The sequence below is a fragment of the Oenanthe melanoleuca genome, chromosome 1, assembly GCF_029582105.1.
Source record: "Oenanthe melanoleuca isolate GR-GAL-2019-014 chromosome 1, OMel1.0, whole genome shotgun sequence".
In the NCBI taxonomy this organism is placed as follows: Eukaryota; Metazoa; Chordata; class Aves; order Passeriformes; family Muscicapidae; genus Oenanthe; species Oenanthe melanoleuca.
Genome location: NC_079333.1, coordinates 58,366,208 through 58,387,864, shown reverse-complemented (window position 1 = coordinate 58,387,864; position 21,657 = coordinate 58,366,208). Strand labels below are relative to the sequence as shown.

Genomic DNA, 21,657 nt, shown 5'->3' with positions numbered 1-21,657 from the left:
AGGACATTCTTTTCCTGTGAACAGTAGATTTCTTTTTTTTAATTTGTAATGCTTTGGCTGCGATTGAGTTAACTTTCCTCACAGTGGCTGGTATAGAGTTATGTTTGCATTTGTGCTGAGCACGGGGTTGATAATACAGAGATGTTTTCATTATTGCTGAGCAGGGATTACACAGAGCCAAAGCCTTTTCTGCTGTTCATACTGCCGCACTGGCAAGGATGTGTATGGGAGGTTGAGAGGGGACACAGCCAAGACAGGTGACCCCAAATCACCAAGGGGACATTCCAGACCATATGGCATCATGCTCAGTATGTAAAGTGGAGGTGAGAAGTAGGAAAGCAGATGGAGTGGTGGTGTTTGTCTTTTCAAGTCACCATTGCACGTGGTGATGGGGCCCTACTCTCCTGAAGATGGCAGAAAACACCTCCCAGACCATGGGAACCAGTGAATGAATTCCTTGCTTTGCTTGTGTGCACGGTTTTATCTCATCCTGTGAGTTTTCCAGATTGTACCCTTCCAATCTCTTCCTTATCATTTTTGCACCTCTCCAAAAGCAAACACAAAAGGGCTCAACCACTGTTTTGTTTCTTCCCTACTTATCAGTTTTTTCTTTGCTTTGTTTTTAGTTTGTCTTACCTGCTCAAATCTCTGTTTTGTTTGTTTGGTTTGGGTTTTTTTTTTGTTTGTTATAGCTGTAACAATCCAATATCCAATAAAACCCTACCACATTTACAGCATTCACCACTTCTCTTCCATGGAATTTATTTAGGTAGTGTCTTCTCTTGCGATATTATTTTTTTAAAGCACAAACTCAAAAGAAACTGAAAGTTCTTCTATATACAGTGATATTAAGAAGTTGAAAAGTGGAAGAATTTAATGAAATAAACACAAATGAATCATTTTAGAACCATGGGAAAAATAATTTGGAAGGGGTGTCTTGAAGTCATTTGAGCCAAGGCTCTGCTCAAAGCCAGGTCAACTGGAGCAGTTTGATCAGGACCTTTTCCATCAAACTTTTAGTATCTCCAAGGCTGGAGACCCCATAGGCTTTCTGGACACCTTTTCCAGTGTTGAACACTTGTAGTAGAAAATGTTTCTTTGTTTATCTAACTGGAATCTTTATTGTGATAACATGTGACCTTCGTCTTCTATTGTACAGCTCCAAGAAGAGCTTGATTGCACCTTCTTTGTACCATCTAGTTGGGTATCTGCATACATTAAGGGGCCTGCGAGGCTTGCTTTCCTAGAGTTCAACAAAGTGACTTCTCTCAGTCTGTCCTTGCCTGTTATGTGTCATATTCTTGAGTCATCTTGATGGCTATCAATAAATTTGAAAAGATCTGTCTTTTGAAAAATTAGCTGTATTTTGGATAGGACTCTGTCATGCTGTGATGAACTTCAAATTATTTCTCATATAGCTTATAAATGTCAAAAAATAATATATCAATAACTGATAATTACTGTCTATGTACTAGTAATAGGGTATAGGTTTTAGATAGCTAATCTCTTCAAAATAGTTGAAAGTATGCTACAAACATGGATACCAGTCCCTACTGAAACACGAAGGAAAGTTAAAGGTAGATTGTTTTTGGTTGTTTTTTTTTTTAATAAACACTCTTTTTGCAGGAATGTTGATTAGTTAAAACTAATACAGGTATCAGGGTAATAAAATTAGTTGTTAAACTAAGGCTCACTGAAATTCAGATGCAGCTTGTACTGCGATGCATAGGAACTTGTATTCAGATGTCAAAACAAGACAAATCTGTATGTGTGGTTTTTCTGCAAAATAAATTTCCACCATATCAACGTCTTACTGAAGAGGCTGTGCAATGCTCATCATGCTGTTTTTCTTCTTGCATGCAGTTTTGCCCTCACTTTTTGTGACTTGGATTTCAAAGATGTTTAATCTCTCTTCAGTAATTTGGGCTTCACTTTCCCTTCATCATTGAAGAATGAGATGTTTCTCTTAAATATTTGAAGGAGCAAGCATGAACCATCATCTCCAGTGACAGTATATATAATCACCATAAAATTCTCATTCTTTTGTTCAATGATGAAGTTAATATTAGCACTGAAACTAATACTCTAAGGTTATTAGGATGAACATAGTTTACACTTCTAAATTTTTTTAGTCTAATTCGAACTTAGATTACTTTTTCAAGGTTTTTTTCATGCTCAAGAGCAGCATTATGTGAATCTTTATTTGGTATTATAGTAGAAATTCTCTATGGTAGCATGAAAAACTGAGAGATGGAATATTCTCTTCTGTTATGTTCAGCTTAAACTCTGTCTCAGGTAGTCTGTACTTGCTCTGAACTCTCTCATGCTCTTTGATCTTAGCATCGTGTTTCAACAGTTAGCGTTTAGCTTGTTAGAAAAATTAGATCCTCAACAATAAAATGAAACAACCTGTATAAATAAACACTATATATCAAAAATATGAAAACCTGTTATTTTGACAATTTCTTTGTGTGTTATTTAAAGAAGGAAAAACTTATTTTTGCATTTAGACTCTGGGGAAAAAATCATCAAACCATTAATGGATTCTTTGTGAAGGTACCATAATCTAAGAAGAGAAAATGTATTTTCACAGATAACTTTTTTGCTTTTGTATCATTATTTTTAATTTTTTCTGTGGTCTATTACTTTCATTATAATTGTATATGCCTTGGGATAAAGAATTTTCAGTATATTTAGAACATCTAACACACCCTAACCCCACTGCAGCTTTGCAGTAGACATGGCTAACAATATAATTGGATATAACTTTTTGACACTATGCTGATAATCTTGTGGCTCTGTTAATTGATATTAACAGTAAAGTATGTTGAAAGTCAATGTATCCAGTAACCTCTCTATGTAGCTGGCATCAAAATTGAGTCCAAAGTGGTTTTTACAGTGGTTGAGCCCTTTTGTGTTTGGTTTTGGAGAGGTGTGAACAATTTTATTTAAGAAAAGGGAAAGAGAAGAGGAAGAGCCAAAAGTGAGAAATTACATTCTACAAGAATACAGTGAAATTAGTAGCTGCTGTCATTGTGTACAGGTCAATGGAATGGAGTACAAGTGATCACGTGCGCAATATCCTGTATGAACACAGTCATATAAATCACTAGTATAGAGACTGCATTTATTTGCCCAGTGATTAATCACTTGAAGACCTAAATCAGGTGCAAAATGCAGTGGAACTATGAATTTAGTTTGCAAGTTTGGGCGTAATAATCTTTATCAAATGGTTTTATCCAAGTTGCTTGTTTTGGGGTAAAACAACCCCATAATAACTTTGAAAAAGAGACTGAGTTTAAACTTCAAAAAGGATGTAAGACACCCATCTTTCTTTGAAAGTGATAGAACAATTGTATATCTCTATTTCTACCTTCAAAATAATTTTCAAGTGTTGGAAGCCTGAAGCCTGGAAGTTTTGAACTTTTCTGTGCTTTCTGGTGCTGGCCCTCAAAAGAGCAGTGCTTTCAATCTGAGGCCTTGGAGAAGGCTTCAAAATTTGGGTGATGGAGTTAGAATCACTGGTGTGTAGTTTGGGTAGAAGTGTGTAATATCACACGGTGAAGGGTTTGGAATTTGGAGTTTTAGAATACAGTAATAGGTATGGGACAAGATGGATGTTCTGGAGCTTTGTCTTTTTCTTCCTTCTTGTTCCTTCTTCTTAGTTTTAGGTAGTAGTTTTTGGTTGGATTAAAGATACCACACTGCAGGTCACAAGTGTTTTGTCATTGGGTCAAAAACTATAAATAATAGAGATGCTAGTTTTTAATTGGACAGTTAGGCCTTTAAAGACCTTGTAACAAATGAGATACAGCTCCATTTTGTCATTTTTAGCTTGTTAGCTAGAAATACCGTAGAACTCACTGTCTATAGATAAGAATTAATAAACATCTGAGCCTGAACAAGAAAATCCTGTCTCTCGTGCTTCAATCCTGACTGACTGAAGGCAGAGGAAAGAAGAAGATTTAGCCACTAATATTCAAGTATGCATTATGACCATGCTATGAAAACGTGTTCACCATTCTGAGACGAGAGAAAACATACATAGGTCTGCAGCTGTGTTGCTAATTTGCTTCATTCATATAACAACCTTAGACAGTATAGTACTTCTTTTGAGGAATTTCTTGCTTTCAGCAGGTTTTTTTGTTTGGCTGTAAGTGTTGTGTTCAGTGGGTCCTAATATCACTGTTTCTGAAGTTGGAAATTTTGATCTTAATACAATTTTTGTTATGCTTAAGAAACAATGTATTTTCACTCCATCTGTCTCCATCCCTCTCCCTCTACCCTGCTTCAGTTAGAAATTAAATCTAGTGCTTAAAAATGTAAAAACTCCAGAAGTCATGTTGTAATCCAAAAACTCATTGACTAATTGTTGAAGTGTTTCCTGTACTTAGTCAAAATTCTTTCTCCTGCTTATTTCTTGTTTGATATTCAAAGTTGTTCCATCTGTAGCTGTTCAAAAGCTTTATCTGAACACCATAAAAGCCTCTTTGATATCAGCTGCTCCTTCAGTTTTGGTTGTTTTTAAAAACTATTCTTACACTCAATATTGAAAATATTCATCTATCACTTGAGTGTTTTTGTTTTTTGAAAGTTTTGTGGGCAGTTTTCTGCATATGAAAACTATTTCTGCATCAAACAATAACATTTTAATTTCAGTAAAGATGAAGGAATTGTATTATATTTAGAGCTGTTTATGGGAATGTTTGATATCAAAAAAGAAATTGGTGTGTTATGAATTTCTAATTTAAAATATATCTTTTTGCACTTTGTACCCTCTCATTTTTGCGCAGTGTTACTGATTTAGTGCCAGACATCTTCATCCATAATTAATAAATGTAGTCTTTTTTACAAAAATATTTTGTAAATGTAATAGTGATAAGGATTTATAGGACTGCAGTTCCACTAAAAACCTGTTTGACCATACCCAAATCAAGCTCCTAAAATTTAAGTTTACATTATTGTTTTAAGCATCATCGTTCATGCATTTTTTATAGTTTTGTCTTTTCTTACCAAAATCCTTATTTGAGCATGGACATTCTGTTGTATCAGTTTACTGATTCAGGGATATTTTTCAGCTACTACTTAAAAGAGTTAAATTCATTCTTCTTAAACTAAAAAAGTAAGTTAAGTAAAGCATAGGTATGACTTTTTATCTGTCTGGCCCCAGAGATGTAATTTTTATATCTTAACTGGCTGAATTTCCTGTAAAAGAAGAATTTAGGATCTTTAGTTTGTAAAATTAGGATTTTTTCAAGACTTTCAGATGGCAATTCTGTTCATTAACTGAAACAAATTCTTTTTTGCTCATTGCATATCACCAAAGCTATTTACTTGAAAGGTAATAAAACAAATGTTGGCAACCAAAATGTCTGCCTTTTCCACCAAATAATGGGGAAGTGCTGGAGCTGGTCTTCTTGTTTCTTTCTTGAAATATGGCAATAGGTAGTGGGGCGGCTCTATTTCCTAGGCTGGTTTCAGTGTTAAAAGGATTAAATCTTCATTCAGTGCAGGAGAGTGATCTTACCAGTGGACCAGGGAGTGTTTTAAGAAGGTAAAATCTCTCTCATATTTTTCTCACTGTGACAGAAGCTTAACCAATACGTAACCAGAAACACAGGAGTCATAATCTGAGAAAGACAGCAGTCTGTAGGGACTCTGACTATTGTCTAGTAGTTGCAGCAGTCATCTTGGGAAGGGACAGAACTGGGCTGCTGACTCAAATAATATACAATAATTGTTTGATAAGCTTTCTATTTCCAGAACATCTGAAAAGCCATTTTTAGCCAGCCTAGCAGAACCTAATTAGAGTGGGGTTCTGGTGCCCGAATGTGAGTGTCTTTATGTAGCCAATATGTGTCTAAGTGTTCAGGAAACTCCAGGGAGTCAGAGTCTTCAGATTAACAGATGAAGGTGAAATGTTTGATTCCCTTACCTGTGCTCACAAAACATTCAATTATATGTGTCCAACCTTCCCATATGGACTTCAGAATTCAGCTGAAGCTGAATTTCACCTCTGATTTACTACTTCTAGTAAGTTTTCAAGCTAAGTAGTAGTTGAGTAAGTAAGTGTAATGGGTTTAAACTTTTGTTTTGAAATGCTAGAAAATTAATTTTTCTTTTTCATAATACTTATCTAGAGTTAGTAATTCTTGCAATTCTTTGGATGGTTGTGTTATACTTGAAGTTCTTGTTCTGTTTGCTTCGAAGTGTTCTGTTTGCATAGTGCCTATCAAGCATATTCTTTCATCAAAAGCAGTTTAAAAAGTACTCCACAAGTGTGTAGAATCAGTGTCAGGTGCTGGCAGTATTGCACTTATCTTTTAAACCCACAGTTACCTTAATTTGCGTGTTGCTATGTGCATTCTGCTGTCCTCAGGGAAGACTGTTGTCTTTGGAGTGTATGGTAATAATGCATATGTAAACCCATTTGTTTACAATAAGAGAAGCAACCTCGAATCTGAGATTTTTAATTATTTTATTTTTCTTTATAGAATTTAATAAAGCACCTCCCTGAACAAGAACAATTGAATGCATTGTCCAAGTTCAAGAACGAATATAACAATTTGTCTGAGCCAGAGCAGTTTGGAGTTGTGGTGAGTTCTGTTTTATTACTGCTGGCTTTTTTTTGGTCTTTTCTTGAAATACAGTTTTAATATAATGTTATAGAAAAAAATGACAGTTGCTTCTTCCTAAAAGTGAAGGGATTCCTTACTGGGAGAAGAATACAAGTGCTGCCTTTCAATTGGATTTTGTTGGGCATACCCATGGATGTGGAAGGCCTGATTATTGAAATATTGCTGCAAGAATGATTTTGGATTATCTTTGTTTTATAAAGTAATTTACTTTTGGAAAAGAAACCAATCCAAAACTGTAAAAACTTTGGTATTTTCTGTGGCAAAGTTTCACTGGGAGATATAAAACTCTTTTTGAATTTCCATAGCTAAAATAGTTAGCCTTTGGTTTGCATTAATAAATCTTAACATTTTCACTGAAGTTTTTTACACTTAGATTTTCTTTCTATTCTCCACATAAATGAGAAGAAAATAATGTCATAGCAATCGTGTTAACCTATTCTGCCTCCTGCCACCTGTGTTTCATACCATGTTCTGTCAAGAGTACACCTAATCACTTTTCCCCTTCCCCCTGGAAAGGTATGTTTGTAATATCTTCCAGGTTGAGTTCACCAAAGGAAGACTGGAAGTGAAAAAAAGAAATTGCCCTTTCTGTGCAACATTTGATTCATTTTGTGGAAATACAGTTTAGTTCTAATTTCTGTATAGCTCATAATTCATAATTGGTAATTACTTCATCCAGACAAACTCAGAGTAATGCTATGTAGTTTCCTGGTGCATATATTTATATGTGTCTTGGAGCTAAGATTATCTTATCTGAGGGAATTTCCTGTGAGGGAATATATTGACGACAAGAGCTAGACCAGTAACAGTGTAGGTAGAGTGTTGCTGTGTCTGGCCCAACTTTTCTGATAAATTTGTCTTAAAAAGTTGAGACAATGTGATAACTCAGAAAAATAAAATAAATTGACAATATGGTAAGAGTTCTTATCTATCAAAAAATTGTAGAGCCTCTTTTTGAAAGGAGCAACCACTTTCCTACTGAAAAGTGCAACTCTATGCTTTTCCTGGTTTTCCATGCAAAACATTAAAAAACAAAAGTCCACAACAAGACCAAAGTCCATCATTAAGTGCAGTTTCTGTGGTATCACAGCTTCTGTGCTTGTAGTAGAGGGGTTTTCAGAGAACAAGCTACACTGTTTATTAAATGAAACATTTCTCGTTTCTGTCCCATTGAGGTAAAATTTGAATAAGACACTTTTTTTTACTCTATGAATATGGAATCCTATCAATTTACTTTTCATCAAAGTTCTTCAAGCTCCATCTGGCTCTCTTCTATCTTCTCTTTTATTGTTGGTCAGGGAGCAGGTTGAGAAATTCCACTCATTTCTTAGGAAACCACTGTTCATGCTAAAGTGAATCTTTACATTATTTTTGGTTTTGTTTATTTTTCCTTAAAAATGTTATTGTATGCCTCATTTTTTGCTGTCTGTTTTAAATGAGGAGAATCAAACTTCAACACAAAATGCAAGACATGAGGTCTTTTAGATGAGTGGTTTTATATTTATGTTTTTTCAGAGAATTAGGAGATTCCATGTTAATTTGCTCTGAAGTTGTGATTAAAGGAACAATTAAACTATTTGACTCCTAAGGAAGAAGCTAAATAGTGAATAAATGGCTAATTACTACTTGTGTGATAATTCTTTTTATCATGGACAGCCATTATCTTTCAGGCTTTGAATTGAAAGTCAAGATTTGATACTCTGAAAGAAACAGCAAGACACTTAGAAAACTATTGGCTTGCTGTGACTGTTACAGTACTGTATGTTTCAAGCAAAGTTAATTAACTTGTTGTTGGCTTAAAGATATTGGGGACATGACTCTAAACAGTTCAGATTCCCTTCATGAGTGTGGCTTGTGGTTTTTGGAGTTTTGTTTCGGCTTTTGTCTTATGGTTTAGAGGATTTATTTTCTTTGTATTCACCCTGTGAGTTGCTTTTGTGGTTTCTGCCTTCTCTTTTTAAAGTTATTTATCATTTTTATATTTTCTGTTCATTCAGCAGTAAGTATAAAATAAATCCTTTATGGCCTTTATCTTCTCTTCCAGACTCTGGGTTTTCTTTAGATAAACTACTTTATTTTCCACTAGGTTCTTTCGTTCACTTACTCCAGGCCGATGTCTCAGAGTACAGATATTATCACCTATTACTGTGGAGCTTTGTTTTTGTTTTAGGGTTGTGGGTTGTTTTTTTTTTTTTTGGGAGCGGGGAGGGAAGGGGGAGAGGGAGGAACTTGCACAGATTCATTAACTATTTCATGAAAATTACATTAATTCTGTTCTTCTTATTAAAAATTTAGTTTGCTATTGGTACCTTAACTTGGTGATATATTGCTTGCTGTATTTCCTTGCTCAAATTCATGATGAAGAATGCTTGTGCCTGACAAAGAATAAATACTCAATTGTCTTGTTTTACCATAGTTCTTGTTTTGTACTTGGTTTTACTTACAGCAATAAGCTTCCTCCAAAACTTTTTTAGAACTCCCTTAATCTTCATATTATTTTCTTAGTGGTTTCATTGATTACCACAGAATCACAGAATATTCTCAGCTGGAAGGGATCCACAAGGATCATCAAGTTCAACTCTTAAGGGAATAGCCCATATAGGGATTGATCCCACAACTTTGTGTTTTCTAGCAGCATGCTGAGTCTTCTATAAAACTTGATAATGATGAAGATTATCTTTGTGCAATATGAAACCCACTGGAGGTGAATGGGGTTTCATCTAGATGTTTGTCTTGGTAACTGTAGAGAGAAGGTTGTGTTTTGGTGGTTTATACATTTTTTTGCCTGGTTCTTTCTTCAACTGACAGTGCAAATATTATGTTGCTTTAGGACTTTAGCAATTTTGATTTATTTTGCAGGTAGTTCTTTCCTACTAAGAAAAAAGTATTGTTTTAGAGAATTTTTTTTCTAATTTTTGGTCATCATATCAAAGAAAAGTTAAGGAGTAGATAATTTAGTAATGTTAATCTCATTTTTTTCAGTGGAGTTGATATAATAACTACTAGTTAGATTTATTGATCATCACTGATACTTCAAGTGCAGTAATCTTTTTAATGGATTTTTACTTAACTATTACCATACCACTGGTCAATATATTATTTGTAAGGAAGTTGGGTACAAGCATCTTCCATCTGTTCAGAATATGAATGTTCTGAATTCTCATAGAATTCCATTTCATTCTATTATTTGATGTACACTTGTTTATTTACAGTGCATGTAATTCCTTGTGGTGTAAAATAGTCCTAGATCCTATTAAATTTATTATATGGTTTGATATCCATAAATGTAATTCCATTTAAGAAATCAAAGTTTTGATGCTCTTTATCAGTCATCCCTGCACGTCTAGGTCTGACATTTCAATGCATTTTTAAGAAGACACAGAGGTGCATGACAATATGGCAATGTTTGGTCCCGTATCAGAAGGTTCCAGATCTTTGCTGCACTCCCCTCTCCTCCCTCTCCCCCCACAATGTACTGTAATGGTGGTTCCCCAGCTCTGCAGCACCACACACATGCCTCTCCTCCCTCTCTCATTCACACAGCAATGCTAAGGCTTCATACTTTAACTGTTTGTAGCACTAGGAACCATTCCAAAAGTAGTTCTGAATTGATAATGCTGCATGCGTAGAGCTGGATCCAGTAGTGAATTCCAGCATGAGACAACTGGAACAGGGTGCCCAGAGCATGTGGATGCTCCATCTCTGAATATTTTCAAAGCCAGGTTGAGCAAGGCTCAGAGCAACCTGGTCTAGTGGAAGGTGTCCCTGCCTATGGCAGGGGATTTGGAACTAAAAGATCTTTAAGATTCCTTCCAACACAAAAGATTCTATGATTTTATGTAGCCTCATCAGTGCCTGTAATCCTTAGTGGTATAAAATTGTCCTGATCTATGTTAAATTTATTATATTCTTTGAAATCCATAGATGTACTTCCATTTAAGAAATCATAGTTTTGATATTTTTTTATAAACACTTCTAATGAAAAAAGTTTCTAATGCTTGACAGGATGCTATTAGTAGACATTTGACCTCAGGTGTAGGCCAGTGTACTAGCATTCTTGCATATGAGAATACTGTCTCAAGAGCCACATGTGATAGCTCCTGCTGTCTTTCTTTTTTGATAATCTGAGGCATTCAGAAAGATGTTCCTATTGTCTGGTAGGGAAAAAAAAGAAACAGATTTTTCCTTGATCACTTATATTTGCTCAAAGATAAAATTGAGGGAATTACAAAATATTGTTTCAGAAATAATTAATGTTCAGACCTTGTGAAATTCACTGACAGCTAACCTAAATAGAATTTGGCAAGCAGTCCTCATGTGGCTTCACAGCTTGTTCACTGATGGATGTGTTTTTAATGAGTTCGTACCAAAGGAAAAGATTTCACTAGAGTAAATTGAAGATTAGAGTGAGGCCTGATGAAGGCTAGTTTGTCTTAAATAATTCAGCAGACACTTAAATTGATCAATTCCATATTCAGCTGATAGTTTCACCAGTATCTTCTCATTGAGGATAACTCAAAATGGATTAATGTTTTCTCACTGTTGTCTGGAAAATATCATACTATCACTGTTTCTGCAGAGGTGTACTCTGTCTTTCACAATACTTGATGCTTTGGGCACAGCCATACCTAGTGACATTTCAGTCTGTTTAAAATTCTGAAGTGCTGAGGTGCCTCTGGGCTGTGAGATATTTTGATTGTGTTAATTTCCATCTGCAAGCCTTCTGTGTCTTCTAGATGTCATGTGTATCTGCTGCTCTGCCTTGTCAGTGTTCTCTATTAGTATTTCCAGCCTTTCCAGGAGTGTTGCCAAAAATTACCTTTCTCTTACATGCCCTCTGTGAGAGTTTAAAAATCTTGATGACAAATTGCAGTCAAATTGCCTATGTCGTTGAGGAGAGCATCCTGAACTCCTGTAATGTTGATGTATTTCAAACTTTGAACCTAGGTAAGGGTGGAGAGCAAAGTTCCAGAAATACCTTCTGAAAATGGCCATCATGAATGATCTGCACCGATCTGACTATTTGCAAGTGCCACTGGATTGGCTTATATTACTTCCTTTGCATCAGTGAAAGGCTGTGATGCCATATTATAGATGAGTGTTCCTGTTAATGTTTCAGTACCAGCAGGTCTTACTCTCATCTCTAGTTCCAGTAAAACCATTTTGGGTAGTTCATCTAAAGAACAGTTTAAAAAATTTTGTCTTGTTGTCTGATATTAATTCAGATGGCTAAGTGGGTGCTTGTTTTTTTGTTCTGGCACACACATAAGCTATTTCCATTTTCTTCTTGGCAGATAGTACTACAACTTGAGAGCAGGAATCTTATTTCTCTGAAGGGCCCCCATTTTTGCTTCCAGCCATTCACTTAGCACATTCTGTCAAGAGCCTGTCCTGGATCTGATTTTATGTTTTTCTTTACTAGTAATGTAAGCAACCCTGTAAAGTTCATGTCATGCTTTACACATCATAAGGAAAACACTTCTGTGTTGAGTAAGGGCCTCAATGATCCTGCTGTTTTGACTAAGCAACTTCAAGGATTTCTTGGAATTTTACCACCTAAATTGTATTAGATATCCAAATGACTGGCTAGTGTAGAGCAGCTGTGCTGAAGGAACCTTGAGGCTGATCAGTACTTCTTAAATCCCTAGAGCCTGAAATTAATATGCAGATATTTCACCTGTTCCAGCTTCAGACTTTAGAGCTTAATGGACCTCCAAGCGTAGGATTTGCTTTCCCTGTGATCATTTGGTAGAACTGAGGAACTTTCTCCAAGACATGCAAACTGTCTTCTGCAGCATTCATTTATGTGACATGTGAGATTGTTTTTACCACAAACTAACTGTGGTTCCAAATACACCAAATAACCGTATGGATAAAAATTCCCCAGTCATTACTAGATTCACTTTTGACAGGGCTACAGAAGCTCTACAGTGGAATGCTTTTTTTCTTTTCCTGTACTCTCATGATCATAGACACATATCTTCCTTCTTAGGAAATTAACTGGAACACAACTTGTTGAGTCAATAGAGAAGATGATACCAGATAGGAATTGTTGGAGGCCTGAACTTTTTTGAAATGGGTCATGTCTGTTACATCAAAGACAACAAATTCCACTTTTATGTGGGAGTTGTATGATGGTTCAAGCTGGTGGGTAGTACTAAACTTGCTCTTATGATTTTGAGACATTCTCATCCGGACCTTGATCATGTGTCTTCATGGCCATGTTTTGTGATATTCCTTATGATAGACTTTTCATTAGGAGGTAGATTCCTAGTAGTAGCCAGAGAGAAAATAGAGCATTTATTTTAAATCAGGCTTATCAGATTTTTGGATCTGGAATACGGTTGCATCTGATTTATTTTAGAAACTTTTCTCCATTTGGTTTGATACTATAATATTTGATTTTAAATTCCTCAATGACATCTGCCCTTGACTTGTGGTGTTATTTATTATTGCTACCTGCATGGATTAGAGGTTTTAGAGAGGATTTTTACCTATCTTAAACTCTTGACTTGGTTTCCCACGAGGAAAGCTTTTCAGTCTAGTAGCATCTGCTCCATATGTGTCTTTTAATGAAAATAGCCTTTCATACATCTGTTAGGCGTGCTAAAAATAGAAGAATTTGGGAAATTCGGACCCTCCACTTCGTGGAAGATTCCTTTTTAGGAAAATATCTTTGTCTAGTTTCAACTTGGAAAAACAAAAGCTGTCTGCATTCCATACTGATCAAAATGTCAGTACATCTAATTGTATTTTTTGGATAAGACAAAAAAAACCAACAGACTACTTTCTTTTCACAGAACGTACCTTCCTGTGAATTTCAGCATGAAGACTGTAAATTCAGCTTATTTTGACAGCTGTGTTGTAGCCCCCACTGGCAATTCTGAGATCTGCTCAGTGACCTTGCTGGGCCATCTTTGTTGAACATAATGCAATCCAAAACAGAACCAGGGATTTTCTGCACTGTGAATCAGTTCACTGTCATTCACAAGACAAGAGAAGGCTGCCTGTGTGCAGCTAGGAGTTAATTGATAGATGTTGTCCCTGTGTCACGTACAATACACTGCCTTGTATTCTGATCTGAATATCCTTTAGAAAAATATTGGATTTGCAAGAAACTTAGTATTTCAAAGTCAAGCTGTTTATAATTCAGGCTAGAGAAGCAGAGCAACAGGACGTGCTCTCTATCACTGCTAATAAGGTTTAAAAGTCATTAGTTCAAATGTTTTCATATGTGCATACATATATCTATATCTATGCCTATACTTGATTTCTCTTAAGTAATTTTAATTTTGTGTTGGCAGTTCCTGACTTTATTATAATTTCCTTGAGTAAAAAGAGTGTGTCAGAAGTGAAGAAAGATTAACTACTTCCATGTATCCATAAAAACATGTCAACAAAATTGCTGGTTTTTATTGTGAATTGACTTCCCATACTGTGAAATAATGTTTGATCTTTCCAGAATGCTGCTGATTTTCACTAAGATTTAGGCATGTAGGCTGTCCTTTTCAAATTGAGTAGGATGTTCTTTTATCTTTTTTAAACAGGATGGAATATCTGTTAAGGTATCAGTCCTTCCCTATTTGATTTTTTTTTCCTGCCTTTCAAGTGCCCAAGTCTAAAGAGATGTGTCAGGAATTCCCACTTTTTACCTCTGCACTCTTAGGAGTTCACTGATGCTGCAGTGGTGAAAGCCATACATTTTCCACAGGGAATGGTGTTCCAGTTTGCTGTCTTTAGTCAGCTTGGCTGTAACTGTTATTTTACTTTTTGGATGAGAATATTTTCAGGTGGTCTGACAGCCTCAGCACTGTTACTCCTTTTAAAGAGGATATAAAACTGAAGTGCTTGCAGTGTTTTTCTCTATGAGCTTGTGACAGGAATGAAACCCCTTCAGTGATCAAAATGTAGTGTCAGTGGAACTTCTGAGATGCTTTCCTTTACTTGACATCAACAGAAAAAGATAGTGAGAGTACACATATATCAGATTGCACATTCTTGTAGTTGCCTTGTGATTTATGCTGTATTTTAGAGAAAAACCTGTCTTTGCTGTTGGATGTGAGATCTCTGAGAGCCGCTACTGGGTAGCTCAACTCAAAAGTCAGTTCCCATTTTGACTTGCTTGTAGTGATACTCTTCTTGTGGACTATTACTTAAAAAGTAGAACAATTCATTACCTATACACTGAGTTCTCTGACATGTATAGATTTCTACTTCAACATCTTGTTTTAGTTATTTGGATTGTTTGTTTTCAGGATTCCACTATCTAGACTGAAGTAAACTTGTATCTTTATATGCTGATTATAAAAAAATATAGGGTATTAACATAAGAAGGTCAGCATTGCAGCACTTAAATTCTTAGCATCTCTTGTGGTAGGGTGTATAGATTTTACAATTTGAATATAATTGTTAACAACATGTCACAAAAATAGCCATATAATACTAAGGGAACTGCATGTCTTCCCTTTTGCGTTATTGACTTAGCAAACAGGTAAAGAAATAATACCAACAACATGCATTGTGCATGGATTTCAGAGCATTTTCAACAAGAACAAAAATAATGCTAGTAATAACTAGCAATGCTAGTAATGCCAGTGGCATTTCTGTTGTTTCTGGCATGTGTTCCTGTTTCTAAGTTTTTAGATTACATCTTTCTGTGTTCAGCCTTTTGAATTACACACTTACGTACCGGACATCTGAATTTCTTGTAGTTCAAGTAGTTCTGATGGAAACTTTGCGCCTTTTATGCAGATGTGCACGCTTATTTTTGTGCAACACATCCTTGTGGTCTAAAGTGCATGATTATTTCAGCTTCAAGGATCTGCCTGTCTAAAAAGCCAAGAGTCAATAAATGATACATCTTCTAGTGATTCTGTAGCATCTTGAGTTCAATACCATTTAAAATGCAACTTACACTGCATTTTTTTAGTTTCTATGTTTTAATATTAATGATCATCTCTATTGCAACCTGAGTAGGGTATTAAATACTAAAAATCTGGGTAATTTCAATGGAATGTTGTGGGGTTTTTTTTCCTAGTTTAGTCTCAATTTTTTCTGGCTAACTTTAGGACAAAATTTAAAATTAAAAACATTGTTCCCAAGAGAAGTAGTAGTACATATATAAATTTAGTAAGACAATTGAGGAAAAGAGTTAATAGTAATTCCTCCTGATAGAGTTGGGAGAATGAATTTGTGACACTACCTTAACATACTTGTATGTAGTTATTCTTAAATTAGGTATAAAGTTGTTAAGAGTACTGTGTTAATTTCATGTGGAATTTAGCTATTTCTGTTTCTATTTTGCTGTGAAATGCCGTGTTCAAATTCAAGACCCATTATCCTTATTTTTCCTTTCTTCAGTAAGAATTTTACCACACTTGTTGGATGCTATTTTGTGTAGTATAAGAACTTACATAAGTGTAAGTATAAGAATTTCTGCCTACAGTTGGTACTGAGCTAATAATGTTCAAAGTGTTCATTTTAAGTGTTTTACTTGACGACCAGTCTGGAGGCAGTGAGTGGACTAAAGTGCAACAGTTGGTTTTCTTCTACTGTCACAGTAAAACCAATGAAATAGATAGTAAATTTCATCCTCTTCTGCTTCTATATCAAACCCTTTGGATGAGACAGCCTTCAGTTTCACTTTACACTGAAAATGGTAGAGTGTCACCATTATCCTTTACACTGAGTCTCCTGGGATAATCAGTGCCATATGACTTATGAATGTTGTACTGTCAGGAATTTTCCCATCAGTAGACTAGATCTGTGTTGAGAAATGCTCTATAAAACCTTAGCTATCACTGTGGTTGGTGGGGGATATGCCAATTTAAAGGCAAAAGTTTAAGGCCATTTTATGAAGCCTACTACTTTGTAGGAGACGTGCCAATATTATTGCTTCTTTCTTTCATCGAGAAGTACTGGTAGCTGGAAACGATGTGTTGCTTATTCAGAAAAAGAAAGTAAAAGTTTAGTTTAAGATTCTGGGAATTGTAAAGAAATTATTGTCTTGAACCTTGCCTTGAGAAGGAAGAAGGCAAGTATGATGAAGGAGATCTTATGGAATTAATGAAATTGATGAGAATACAGGGATAGGGAAAAATAAGATAGGCAGCTCATTTGAATATTTTTTTAGTGTTTCTAGTGTAGATGTAGTAAACAATATGCAAAGGGCCTAGTATATAAGAAGATCAAAATTTGTGTTGAAAATACTTGATCAGTAGAAAAAGCCAAGTCTTTTGTATATGATCTAGAGAAGCTATTTTCCTGGGAGCATCCAGCTGCACCTAATGAACGGTGCATTAGATTAGTATACAGGAGTGTAGGGGGTATGAATATTGGTATGTATTAGTGTATACCATATTAGGTGTTTCATAGCTGAGATTTTTTTCAAGGCTGTTGTTTTCCAGCTAGTTTATAATAGGCTCTTATTGACGTCAGCATTCAAATATTTGCACCAGAAAATGAGATTTGTCTTGTTTTGGTACATCTGGAGTTATACAAAATTTGTGAACTACTTTCATTCCTTTGCAACTACTGGGTTCATAAACTTGGATTAGTTTTATAGGATTTGCTACATGAGTTGACAGATGTGATATATGATGACACTTTATCTTTTATTGCTTACACATACTAGTTATTTGGAAAGGATGGGGGCAGTTCCTATTAAGCACAAGATGGGATTTCAGTTGCTTACCCAAGTGTCTCTCATTCATTCATTCATTTGCTATCAGTTATAGCAGATATATTGCTTCTTCAAGCCTGTCACACCAATAAATCATTTCAGAGCGTATGCATTTGTACAGTGCCAAAGTGTACCATGAATTTTAAAGGAAATCTTCTATTTTTCTTTTCAATCAGATGAGCAACGTGAAGAGACTACGGCCACGGCTCAGTGCTATTCTTTTTAAGCTTCAGTTTGAGGAGCAGGTGAACAGCATCAAACCTGACATCATGGCTGTCAGTGCTGCCTGTGAAGAGATAAAGAAGAGTAAAAGCTTTAGCAAGCTGCTGGAACTAGTATTGCTAATGGGAAACTACATGAATGCAGGTTCTCGGAATGCACAGACCTTTGGATATAATCTCAGCTCGCTATGTAAAGTGAGTTTTGAAATGTCCATGTTGAGTATTACATTCACTTTTTTTTGTTTTTATTATACTACATAAATACTCTGGTTTTGATGTTTTTCCTGTAGTTAATTATTTCCTTACTATTTTTTTCCTTATTATTGACATTAGTTGATAATTTGAGCAGTACAGCTAATCCATGAATAGTCATTTTAAAACTGGGTTGCATTTAATCACTTTTAAGTGATTCTGTTTTGAGGAAATTATAAAAATCCCAAACTAAATAAGATTATGTAAGGACCTGATTGCTGTGATCATAGTAGTTTTGTAATTTTAACATGTCTGAGCACTTCTAAGACATCTATCACATTTTAGTATGTTTTAATACAGGTATGTTTTCTTTTGGACATGAATTTACTCCTTATGTGATTCTCTTCTTATGTTGCTCAGTTTCATCAGTTTCTTGCTTCTTCTGATTTTTCATAAATTTTCGCTCTTTCAACTTTTGTATAAGGTATATCCAAGAAGGTGTCTATATGGGTGTTAATTTACAATACATTATAATGTTAATCACCTTTCCCTTATTTAGTGTTATTATTTTTTTCCTGTGCTCTCTGGGGAGGTTACCAAACAATTTTCAGAGTGCACATATAGCTCTTACAAGGAAGGAATGATTTGAAACTTTGTATGTACTCTTTGTCTTTCTGTTTCTTTATCTTTTGGCACAAGGGAAAACATAATATGTTAACTTCTACATTGATGAAACTAATCACCCTTATTCTGCCATATTTCAGAAGAATTCTTTCACTGAGTGTTGAATGTGATACCTGTGACATAAATATTCATAAAGAATAAGTAATATTCTTTCCCTAGTCTAAAGTAAGCATTAAGCATGAGTCATCTACCTAGAGTTAATACATTGTAGATGAAGTGATTGAGCTAAAATACAACTTGTTGAGAACGTATTCAGAAAGAAGATACTAAAGGTTCTTTCTCCAATTAGGTGCATTTACTTAAGTATGATTTTACAAGGACCTGTCCTAGGTCTGGGTATATTCTCTGTATTTTTAATGCACAAGGCAAAAATATATTTATGAAAACAATGTGAAGTTAATTGATATAAGCAATTTGAAAAGTCAGAATTTATCTTGGAGAAATAATTTATTAAGATCTAGAATATGAAGATTTTGAAGATAATCATAGAGTACTAGATATAGGAGAGAGAATTGATATATATAGATAATGAAAGTATGGAACGAATGACTGGATTAGTTCTTCTACATCAGAGAGCAGGTGTGAGTAATGTCAGAAGAGGGATTATGATATTGATATACTAATACTCAATCATTCATTAAATACTGATGTGTTAAACTTACATGCATGATTATAACAAAGGTTCATATTTATAGTTAACTTTTGTTATGTATCACAGTGTATTACATGTACCACAGTGTCATATTGTAGAAATTTTTTGTGGGGTTATTGAGCCATCTTTCACTGAGATTCCCAATACAATAGAAGTAACATATTTTATAACATTGCATATAGTAAGGATCCTAGAATATATATATATTTTTTTTATATATATGTGTTCCATTTCCTGTTTATTTGGAAAACTGTGTTTCACATCGTTATTATTCCACTTTTCTGAAGGAAAACATGCATGCTCTGGGAGAGTATATCTCAGCATAGTAGCATTTTGATCTTTGAAAATAAAAATACTTTAATTATGCTTAATTAATTGAGTTAATTATGAAATATCAATACAGTGTTAAGGACCTTGTGCCTTGATATTCAGATGGACAAGTCTTTGTGCAATTGTGGCAGCCAACATGCTTGTATATTTTTTCTGCTAATTTTTAATGTAGAAATAGTTCTTAAGTAGCGAAGAAACACTTCCATATGTGATGTCATTTTCTACTGATCAAAATGTCTTTGATTTAAAACAACATTTCAGTTGAAAGACTATAACAGAAGTGTTTGTTAGCTTTCAATTGTTAGTGCTTTTACACAAGTAGTGCAAATTTTAAAGTGTCCAGGCGTGAATTATGTATATTTTATACGTATAGAGTCCAGAAAGAAAGGTTTATGCTTAAGAATTCTTGAAGTCAGTGTTTTTAAACAATGTGACCTATGAACTCTTATTTACTGTATTGAGAACTGATGACAAGAACTTGTGCACATTGAGGTTGTGTATCTTCCACTACATAAGTATTTTTAGGCTAGAGTTAATTTCATTTATAAAGAAAGAAATCATGTAATTCAGTGGATACGTGCATTTTGCATAGCTAGATTTTGCTGATTTAACTTCAGTTTTTCTTTTTTGCACTTTCATGTGCTTATTCACAGTTTTGTAAATATTCCTGTATTGTGAAAATAATTACATTTTTAGGAGAAATATGTGTACTGTTTCTGACTACACAAATACACAAATATTGCATAGAATGAAAAATACTTAGTGTGACCTTTCTAGGGAATTTTAGCAAGTGGGCAAATGAAAAAGCCCATTGCTGTCTTTAAAAAATGTACTACTCTAACAGTTTGTTCTTTCCTTTCTTGGATGAATAATTACTAATATATATCAATTATTTAAATGGCCAGAAATAAAATTTTTCTCCATGTTTTTACTTTTTTTTTTCCCCGCCTAGTTGAAGGACACAAAATCGGCAGACCAGAAAACAACATTGCTTCATTTTCTGGTAGAAGTGTGTGAAGAAAGCTATCAGGATGTCCTGAATTTTGTTGAGGATTTTCAGCATTTGGATAAAGCTAGTAAAGGTTTGTGTAGCTAACTAAAAGTTTTGAATTTGCCACATTACAGTGTCTTGTGTATAAGATGATGCTTATTTTTTACTAACAATATTTTAAAAGTAGATATTGATAGTCAATATCACAGTTCAATAATTTGAGTTGCTGTGAATTGTCTACAGGACATTTACTACAGGACTGCCCATTATATTTCTTCTAACATATCTTCTAGAAACATTTTCCACACTGAATTTCTTTTAAAAGTTCTTTTCTGTTACCAGATCTTAATTCCAGTCTTCGATCTTTTATACGGTAAGTGTATCCCTCACTGTCTTCTAATTCAGACATGTAGAAAGGCTGTCATGGCATCACTTTATTTTTTATTTTTTTTATTTTTTTTCAAAATGTGGAACAGTTTTGTCTTCCTTACATGTATCTTATTCATGCAACAGTAACATTGGAAGTCTGAAAAAATTTGTAGTTTCATCATACAATATAGAATATGGAAAATCTCTTTACAGACACGAACAGAGATTTTTAAAATTAGTTTCTTAATCAAAAGTGCCTTTTCCACATTATATCAGCTTAAGTAATTTAAACAGACAAAGTATAGAGGTAGAAATTGATACTACTTTAGCACTGTCCTACTCTGGCAGGAAAAAATTATTGGATGGGCTCAGTTAAAAATTTTTTAGTTTATGTCAGTTTGGGAAATATCACAGTTTATCTATAATGCTTTGTAGAGTGTCACTATCATGCCTCAGTCAGTCTTCCTGCCAAAAATTACAGCTTTGCAAAACCTGCCTCTGATAGAGGACTTGAGATAGTGGTCACTTACATGGAGTTCACTTTTTGGTTCCTAAAATTTCCAGTTTTACTTGGTGTATTATAACCCCAGAAAGGTTCAGTTATTTTTAAATAGCTGTCAAATGCTTCAAGCCCTTCACCTAACTATTTATACTGGTAATAGAAACAGTTTCTGCTGTATATTAATTTGGTGTGTTTGGCATTATTTTCAATGTTAATTGGTCACTGTTTTTTTTTTTTTTTTCATCACTATTATGTTATTGCCTGTATTGTGGTTGAGGTTTTTTCATGCTCATTAGAAGGCAGTATTTTCAGTGTAGACAATTGTCTTATATGATACTGTTGACTGTTTTCTGGAAGCATTCTGAGCTCTAAATCAGTGACCATTCAAAGAGAAGCC

General features: G+C 34.6%; 1 protein-coding gene across 1 annotated transcript in view; it reads left to right on the top strand.

Moving 5' to 3' along the window:
• DIAPH3 (diaphanous related formin 3) overlaps positions 1–21,657 on the top strand; it is a 202,738-nt gene that overhangs the window by 86,141 nt on the left and 94,940 nt on the right. Inside the window, exons 20-22 of the mRNA XM_056500048.1 lie at positions 6,495–6,596; positions 17,496–17,735; positions 20,351–20,480. Of these exons, the coding sequence (XP_056356023.1) occupies positions 6,495–6,596; positions 17,496–17,735; positions 20,351–20,480 (472 nt within the window). The remainder of the gene's footprint in view (positions 1–6,494; positions 6,597–17,495; positions 17,736–20,350; positions 20,481–21,657) is intronic.